Source organism: Larus michahellis, chromosome 1, assembly GCF_964199755.1.
Source record: "Larus michahellis chromosome 1, bLarMic1.1, whole genome shotgun sequence".
Lineage (NCBI taxonomy): Eukaryota > Metazoa > Chordata > Aves > Charadriiformes > Laridae > Larus > Larus michahellis.
In genome coordinates, this window is record NC_133896.1 from 83,467,549 (window position 1) to 83,477,314 (window position 9,766).

The following is a 9,766-nucleotide window of genomic DNA, read 5'->3' on the forward strand; positions in this document are numbered from 1 at the left end:
GGAGTAGTGGTGGTGAGTAGTGCAGGTCCCTGATTTGCTGAGGAGAGGAGGAGGAAAGGAAGAAGAGTTCAGACAGGGGACAGGCATGGGACTTCTGAAAAAATGAGAAAGAAGGAATGCCAAATGTAAAGATGACTTCAAAACCTTCCCATGATGTTGGTCATCCATTAAAATATCTGGAGATACCCACAACCATGCTGGTAAGCAATTTATCTATTTGACTGCTTATAGTTCTTCCTTTTTTTTTTTCCTCTTTAACTGTGGCTGAAAACAGAAACTGATGCAAACGCTGACACTAAACTATTTCTCTCTTCCCACGCACAAACACTCTTGTGACACTTTGCCACTGCAGTACTAGAAAGAAGCTGATTAACCAGTCAAGCACAAGATGTCTAAGAGTTTTATAACTCGCTCACCTGAAGAGAGGGGAGGACATTCTGCAAGCTCCTGTTTGTTATCTGAGGCAGGCTGCTTCCAAGGGGGGGAAGGTTTGCAGCGTCTGCAACCAAACCATGCTTTGCTTGACCTTCCAGATGCGGGAGGGAAAGAACACCACGACTGACTTTCTAAATGGAAAGCATAAGTAAATATTACATAACGACCTCGCAAGCAATTCTGGGCAACAGCTTCGAAAAACGGAGGGATGTAAAACCGTGGAAAACGCGCGTGGTTCAGTTCTGACACCTAATGGCGAAGGGGAAAAGAGCAGATACTCTCCGGCAGCTCCCAGTTGTACTAATGGGCAGGACGAGGTTGTCCAGGCAATCGGGCAGCCCGGCACATTTTAGGGCATGAAAGTTTCCCCACAAAAGCATCTCCATCCAGCATCAGAGCACTGACTGCTTCAGCTGGAAAAGGTGGTTGGGCTTGGCAACTCGACAGCCGTTCCAGGCAGCAGGACTCCTCTGAGGGGGGAAAATAAAGCACATCCAGGGTAATAAGCAGGCATGAATTTTAAATGGCAGGCAACACTACTAGCTATTCCCAGTGGTAGAAGAGAAATTGGGACTGGACTGCTGCCAAACACCGCGGTGAAGACAGTGGGAGGGTCTTCCCTGCACGGGTCTCTCAATATTTCATTCCCCCTCATTTCCCATAGAGTTCACTTAGACTAGGCCCCTTTGTTGCACCCTTCGTTAGTGAGGAAAAGGCAAGCTCTGTGCAAACTTTATTGAAAAATAAATGCTTATACCCATTTGAAAGCTCCAGGAATATTAGTCCTTCCTTTAGACTTCTCCCATTTGTTATTTGCAAAACATTTCTATACCACCCGTTCCTTAAGGCCAGTCATTTAAGCATGTGGTTTATGAACGTTAGGACCTCTAATATTTTTGGATATCTAAAGTGAGAGAAATCATGCTCTTAGCAGAAAAGAAAATTTTCGAGGTAGACTATTTCTTTGGCAAATAATAAAAAACTGATTTGAAATAGAGCAACTATCTGCTATCAAATGCCGAACAAGGCCCAGAAAGTTAAGGCTACATAAGACTGTGAATTTTTTGTCACTGGGGAAAGATAGAAACACATTTGTCAAGCATTTGACAACAAAGGAGAGGTTTGGTATTTTTTTCAAAAAGCAAAGAAACAAAGCTCTCAATCCAACCAACTTGAATAAATAAGTTTTCCAATACAATGGAAAAGTCTTTAAAACCTTAGAACTGAGATTCCAGCGGACTTCTCATGAAAGCTTCAGGAAACAGAAGTGACTGGGCAGAAGAAATGCCTCAAATGCTACTGAACAGCTAGCCAAAACAAAATAATCGCAGGCATTTGGGACAGTCATACAGCTACAGGGGAAACGGAAGAAGGCAGGGAATAAAAGACTTGCCTCTGCTCAGATTCATTTATTATAAGGGGTCTCTTAGAAAACAAGCATTCAGGTATTTCTCAAGTCAGTTGATGAGTCACGTACCTGATGGAAGACTCTGTTAGATCCCAGATGATCTCTCTCTTGAACCGTCAGTTGAGACTGAGAAAATGCATCCACATGGGAAGGCTGCAAACATGAAATGATGCTTTAATAAAAATAATTCTGGAAAAAGTACTGAAATCTCAGTGCAGTTTCTGTGTTTCTTTCCTTCGTGGCAACGTCTGTGCCAACACAGTGTACAAGAGAGGACCACAAAAGCTGCTGAAAACGTGCTACGGTCTAGCAATTCCTCTCCCAGTCGAACAGCTGTTTTGTGGGCAGGTGCAGGGACAGCTTGCTTTGCCTATTATGCCTCTCAGCATGCTTGATATGCCCATGTGGTCAGCGGAGGGGAAGGGGGGGGTGGGGGGGTGTGTTTGGCATCCCTAAATATGTGTTCAAAAGCAGATAGTGAGGCTGCTTGGAAGGACAGCTTTAAACTGCCTCACAAGGTAGATTGTGAGCCCATCCATTGTTAATAGCAGCATTAAACTCATTCAACGTGTGGTGCAGATTTTATAAGAACACAAATGAATATTTAAATTTGCTGAGACAGAGAAAACAATACATGGGTTCCAATGGACAGATAATATTAGCAACAAATAAAAAAAAAAAAGGAACATGGGGAAAGCGCTAAGCAGCTCATCATTTTTAAGATTCTACTAGTACTTTCAGCAGGTTTTTTATAAAGATGAACACGGTAAGTAGCACTGTGCATTTCTGTCCAATAGCAGACTGTAGTGAATTGCAGAAATCTTTCAAATAATTTAGATACTGAAAATTCTGTGGCTACAGCAGCTTGGAGTTCTACTCTATAGGCTGGAGTGAACCCCATTGGTTTCAGTCAAATGTGCTGCCTTGATCCTGGGCTCTGAGACACAATGTCATTCCACTCATAGTCAAAAAAAAATCATCTTTGTCCAAGTAGATACATTAGTTCCACTCTAGAAGTTTTGAAGTGCTTGAACACTAATATTTTCTCTAGAAGCAGAGGAACTTGGAGGCATGAGTGTGGAACTTTAATTTGGAGTATCAAAATAACGAATTTGCAAAAAAAATTATCTTACAGATGTGAGCTGCACATTAAAAATACTTAAATAAAGCAACATGGTATTCTTCATCTGTTTTGCAGCCAGGGCTTCCATGGCCTATACCTGTCACAGAGTCTTAAATGGGCAGAGCACCTGTAGATGATAAAGTCATTGCTCTTTAAAATGACTTTTAGCCTATTCAGTGCTAGCACCAGTGCCAGGGGATCACTTTTTAAAGGCCTTTGTCATGGACTTCAGTTAGTCCACATGAAAATATGTCTGCATACTGGTGGAGTATGCCTAACGTGTTTTGTACTGGCTTGTGCCACGAAACATCTGCCGTGATGCAGCCTAGCCACGCCAAAAGGGCCTCTGTCTGAGCCTGAAAGAAGAAGGGTCAACTTAGACTGCTGCATCTGTGCCAATACACCACATATATACGGGAGCTGTAGTGGGTGATGGGTGCTTGTTTACAAACTAATCCACACACATACAGTGTGGATTATATATCCAGGGCAATATATCCAGGGCGTTGCTACAAAGGTGCAGATCAAGCTGAAGATACGCGTGCAATGGCTCTAACACATCGTGCTCTGTAAGTATGGGAGAGGTGCTCAGAGAGGCTGTGGAATCTCCTTCCAAACTAAATATGGAGAGAAAACTCTATGTACGGACCTACCTGATCACATGAAGGATTTACCGCCCTCTGACATGCAGGTTCCACTGTCTCACCGTCAACCATAAAGACACTACTAAAGCTGGGCATGCCATTTAGAAACTGCCCTTTGGACAATTGTGCTGTTAGTATCCATGGCAGGTATTCTCTCTTTCTTTTCATTTGAAAAGTCAGGGGAGAAAATCCCACAAATAAATAAGTTCTTCTGCAAGCTTAAAGGGTAAACTTCCTATTCCGAACAAGCTGAGAACAACAGCTCTGGGTTTAGCCTTATTATGCTAATTGGGTGCAGTTTGAGAGGAAAAGTCGTGGATATCTGTGGCGCAGAGGAGAATATTAGGAAAGGGAAAGCTACTAAGGCTTGTCTTTGCAGGAAATAGTAATTCCCATCTTTGGAACTGGAGATCAGCTGACCAGGGGTAAGGGATTATGTGCTGTAAATCCAAAACATCCCCAGAGCCACCATAACAAATGCCCCCAGGAAAGAACCACTGGATTATTGCATCCTACATATGAATGTCCTAGAGCATGATACACTTTTCCCAGTACATCCAATGTCCTTGTGGTCACCATCCTCCAGTGTGAATTTACATAGATGATCTATGGAAAATACAGTGCCAGAATATTTTTACAGACAAACACTTCACATGCAAACTACATATCCTGCATCTCAAGGGAGAATCACATTTGTTATGAAGATGAGTCTGGGATCCACAGTCATAACTCCACTAGATATATCAGCCCAGGTCTTAGTGAGAATATTAATTTTAGTGCCTGTTATGCTTTTCCTCACACCTCATCCATACTGTACTCCCAGCTAGCTTTATTTTTCAGTTTCTGGAGTTGATGAAAACGTTGCACTTCGTTTAGAGACAGTCCCTTAACCACTTTGTGCTCTTCTAACTACAAGTCAATATAAAACCAGGATTTTAGAGAGAAAGAGCTATCTCTGAAATCCAGAGAAACAGTGGACTTCACATAATACCTGTACAGACTGCAGACTCTTCACTCCAAAATGACATTTTATTTATTAGTAATACTTTTTTTTACTAAATATAACATTCAAAATGTATTGTATTCACTAATAGAGCATGAGCAATTCACAAAATACCTTTAAAACTCAGCAAGAGCTAAGGAAGCAGGTGAGCAAGCACCAAAATATGCCCCCAGTATTTGGAATCCATCTAATTTCCATTCACTGGGGAAAGATTGGTAAGGTTTTGAGATGGACATTTCTCCTTTTACACTGCAAAAGCAAAATCAGCCCATCAGCCCATGGCTGTGCCTCTTTTAAATCATGGGTATTTGTGATTCTCTTTGTCTCTTTTTCTCAAAACCTACTTACTAAGCGTTTAAAGTTCTTCAGCACTCTTCAAGCAACTCATTCCAAACACCTTAAAATCAATAACTGATCAACCCTCATAACAGTCCCACAAAAAAGGTAAATAGCATAGTCTTTTCCCAGTAGAAAAACTGATCTGTGCCTGCAACAGTCCTGCCCGTAGCTGAATGGGGAGCAGGTGGATTATCAGTTAGTCCACAACAGGGACTTACATGATGGTCTTGATCCAGATGACCCATCACCTGCTGCTCTAACGAAATCCTGTATATCTAGTACGGGATCTACGCTTGAGCTGTTGAGACTGGTTTAATTCTGGCAGATGCACTCTGAAGAAAAACTGCAGCAACTGTTACTATTTCACTCCATTTCACTCCTAGCCGTCCAACTCCTATAGCACTTGGCCGGTCCTTCAACTCCAACATCACACTTCAATCCCAAACTATCATCTCCTGCTATTCCAGCCTTTCAAATCATTTATTACTGGCCATTACCTTGCTAATTCTAATTATTGCTCAAGAAACAGAACAATGTCCTCATTCACTACCTAGTCTGCAGTCATAAGGAGGTTTAGGTACTGAGCGTACAGCATTCTGCAAAATCAGAAATTGTGACACACGTTCATAATTCCCAAAAGGTCAGCTTATTTTTTTTCAGTATCCAGTTGACCACAGAAACAGAAATGTATTAGAATTATAGAAATTATAAAACACACAACTATATAAAATATAGACTCCATTGTCTCCTTGTTTAAATGGGCACTTCTCTCTGTCCTCTATCAAAACTGAATAAAGCCTGTAGAATACATAGAGAGAATGCAATGTAGGTGTTAAATCATGCAATATATTAAAAAGCCATAACAAATGCAGTCTCACTCACTCAAAATACAGTAGGAACATAAACATTCTCCCCACCTTGTCAACTATTTCTGTCAGCATAACGGCAAGAGTCGTTAACTGCAGGACGGAGGTTGTTTATTCCATTCGGCGAATGCATTTCAGAAAGCCCACCTTCATCTAGTCAGAGCATAGCAGGATCAGTTTCATACACAGTACCCTGATCAGAAAAAAATGGATAACCCTCTGCTTGGTTTCAGATTTAAATTTTTATCCCGGAAATATGCCAGTGACTATTAGCTGCTCTAGTATTCTTTTGGTGGCCATCTGTTCCCTTTCTCAGCCTCCTTCTAGCCAAATATAATTTTCCATATTTATCATGGCAAGTTGGTAATAAGAAAGACAAATATAACAGGATTGGCTGTTCTCCTTGCCGTCTCAGTCTGTTCTTTCTCACTGAGCTCATGTGCTTGTGAAACCGAAAAAACACTTGAACTTGTATTTTTTCAAGATTTGTCCCAGCGACCTTGCTATACAGTGAGTAAAATCTATTCACCAAGACTGCCAGACTGGAAAATGAAAATAAATTAATACCTCAAGGGTTGATTTCTCATTGGATATTATGTGTCATTCACTGAGGACCAAACTGTGGCACTTTGGTCTGTGGTTCTTGTTGGCATGAGTGCAGAGCTGCTCTACCCAGTGAGATAATGAGGCTCTCATTTTGGTGTGGATAGTGAGCCAGAGCTTAGCTGCCATCCTGTCTTTCCTTTTCCTCTTTTGGGTGTTGTGCGTGTGTGACGGAGCACTAATGGAGGCGTCCCTATCCCCCCACCGTCTTAGGGGGATATCTAAAAATGAAAATACAATGTGCTCTCCTCCTTCATATAGCAACGGAATGGCATGTTCCCTGCTGGTCTTAAATCTGTCGACAACACAGAATAGTTCTCCTTTCACTCAGGGTTTTCAAAGAAGAAATACAGGCTCACCCACAGAAGCTATTCTAGAAGGCTGCCACTTCTACTGATGCTCCTGGAATGAGCACCACTTTTCACAGAGTGGTCAAAGGACAAACAGCTATTCTCTTTGCATGGTGGTCCATGCAATGCCCTTGCCTAATATAATTGCTGAGGTGCAGCATCCTATAAGGCACATCACTCCCATTTCCATCATTCCCACTTTTCCATTCTTCCAAGCTTGGCAACTCTCTAGTCAACAAATCCTCCCCAGTATTACACCTCACATACAAGAGAACCGTCTCATTCTCTAGCCAAATAATCACACTGACTGTCATGCCAGCAGAACCGGTTCAGCCCTGGGAATGCATGGAGTTGCCATGTGCTGGAATACAAACTAAACGGCACAAACACACATCACTTGTACCTAAGTTAAATCACTCCCACACAAATGTATACAAACAAGCACGTGCAAGCGCATACAGCTAGTTACGCTCCAGCTCTTCTATCCCACAGGTATATTAAGCGTTTCTGAGCAATTTTCACCAAGGCTTACACGAAGGGATTTAACTAATGTAGTGTGTGACGTATATTCGAACTGTGAAAATATAGATTTGTGATACTGGAAATTACCAGCGCAGTCCACTGTTGATATTATGTTTATGTATTACCTAGATGAGGAAGTACTGCGATCGCTACTGCCACTTGCTAATAGCACGCAATGGTCTTCTTTTGACCAGCTCCCCTGGGTGTATGAGGTGGGGTATGTGGCAGAAAGCTGCACACTGCATTCCCTCCGGCGCAGCCGTTCTCTTAATGAGATTTATAATACAGCTTTATGTAGCTCCACAACCCTCTGGGCTATACCTTTCCATCTAAGGTTTTGACTCCTGTTGAGAAACTATTAATATTCCCAGGACAGCCTACATAGAAAGGAGTGAAGGACAGATCTGACCATGCATTCAACTGTCTCCCATTAAGAAGAATGTCTACTACTTTATTTTCTTTGATTTATTTCTGTTCTTTGTAATGCTTTCTATTCTCATTTGATTACATTCTCGAAAGTATATTCAAATTTGGTGTGCTAAGTCATGCAGGAATAAAAACAATCTTTAGGATGATTCTTTTCTCATACCTGAAGAGGAGCAATGAATTTTTGACAATGCAAGAAAGTGTATAAAGTTTTTTCCTACATTTCTCAACAATAGTCTCAGAGCAAAATAAACCTGCCAGTATTACTACAAAGTTTCAGTCATTATACACTGAAGTAAAAAGCAGTGCATAAAATGTTTCAGCTATAAATTACAAAGCAGCTTGGTTAAATTTGAAGGAAATATTTACAGTCGTTGTCACTCATTTTTTAAAAAATACCCATTTCTGAAAAATATTTAATTAAAGGAGCTAAGTGCAATGGTGGATAAGTTCCTCATGGATGCAATCACTGGCTGTGATCATCACGTAGACAAAACCTTAACTACAAATTTATTAAGTTTGGTAACATCTCTGTGAAGTAGAATAGTATTAGAGGTAAAGGACATTAAAGAACTTCTCTTGCAAAGGAACAGGCATTCTGGAGTGGGAAGAGGATTCATTTCATCTTAACCTAAAGGTTCAATTTAAACAAATTTCCCTGTAGAAGTGAACTGGCTTGGCCTGAGAAGGATATGCAAATAATGTAGACTAGCTATCCAGAATTTTTATATCCCTAAAATCAGATTAGATTAATTCTACTTTACTGTGGTCTTCCTGCACTGCAATGCACCTTGCAGAGCACTTCCTCTAATGCAAAATGTATATCAAATGCAAAATTTGACTTGAAAACATTTTAGTCCCCCTACGCAGTTATCCCTCTGATTTGAGTGAGGACAGAAGATACAGAAGAACAACAAAGTGAACACTTTGTCTCCAGCCTTGTGCTGTGGCATACATACAGGCTTGTCCAGTGCCATAGAGAAAGTCAAATACAAAGGTGAATACTAAAAGTCCCTAAAGAATAATGTGAGTGGAGTTGCCAGAAAACTTCTTAAATCACTCCTGTTCTATTTGCTGTAATAAACCACATGAACTATGTCAATAAGATTGTTGCAAAATCAGTGCAAAAGGGATGGGTGATTTAAGGTTTTGCATACATTTACTTGGGCAAAGATCCCACCAGATGTACCAACTAGTCCAAGTCTGCTGGAAATGCAAAAGCCAGTCACACAGTTTCTGACTTCTTTAGAATGTGTCTTCCACAGAAGAGTGATAAAGTCAAGTTTCTAACATTTAAATTATTTACTATGAAGTTGGCTTTTTAGTTTATTAACAATTCGTATCATGGTTAGGATCTGCTCTTGCTCCTAGTAAACAAGAAAAACAAATTAATAATGCTGTTCAGTTCTAAAAGGGCTAGATAAGAATCACGAATGCAGTTTGACATAGGAGGAAATTAAGGCATTGTCTAGCTAAGGACATAATTATCATAACCTTGGGAGATAATTCCTAATATCTGAGCAGGGGTCCATGATGGGATTCAAATAGAATTTGGGTACGTGGGGATTTTCCAAAGAGCTGTTTGACTGTACGAAGCCATCAGGGCCCTAGCAACATCATCATTTCTAGGAAACAGACTGGGCAAACAAAGGACATAGCCTAGAAATCAGTACATTGAAACTGGTTTTTTTAACACATCAATCTGTTCTTAGGACTATTCCAAGAACAGAAAATATGGTTATTCCTGGACTGACAAACTGAAGAGGAATCACATGAGAAGCAGGAATTGGACATGGACCAGATAAGCTGATTTAAAGCGAGTGGGGTGCACAGATGAAATGTAGCTTTAGATACGTTGAAAAGTCATAGGCAAAAAAAAAGAGGACAGGCAAATAAGATCATTATCATGATGGCAAAAAAAAAAATAAAAATTTCCTATCAAGCCCTGAAAGCCTTGCCAGGTCTTCCTTTCTTGAAAGAGCTCCAGCTGTTTCTGCCAATCTGCAGGTCAAACTTGGGAAACATCTGTGTCACCCCTGTGATGAAT

General features: G+C 40.8%; 1 protein-coding gene across 2 annotated transcripts in view; it reads right to left on the reverse strand.

Annotated features, from left to right (window-relative positions):
* DYRK4 (dual specificity tyrosine phosphorylation regulated kinase 4) overlaps nt 1-6,577 on the reverse strand; it is a 29,409-nt gene extending 22,832 nt beyond the window's left edge. Inside the window, exons 1-4 of one of the 2 annotated variants that reach the window (XM_074589177.1) lie at nt 6,386-6,577; nt 5,870-6,011; nt 1,913-1,996; nt 417-566 (exon numbers count right to left, since the gene is read on the reverse strand). In XM_074589177.1, the coding sequence (XP_074445278.1) occupies nt 417-566; nt 1,913-1,996; nt 5,870-5,893 (258 nt within the window). In that variant the 5' untranslated portion in view covers nt 5,894-6,011; nt 6,386-6,577. Of the gene's footprint in view, nt 1-416; nt 567-1,912; nt 1,997-5,869; nt 6,266-6,385 lie in introns of those variants that run through there. The other variant, XM_074589168.1, reaches the window with a different exon arrangement.
* Between the last annotated feature and the right edge of the window lie 3,189 nt (nt 6,578-9,766).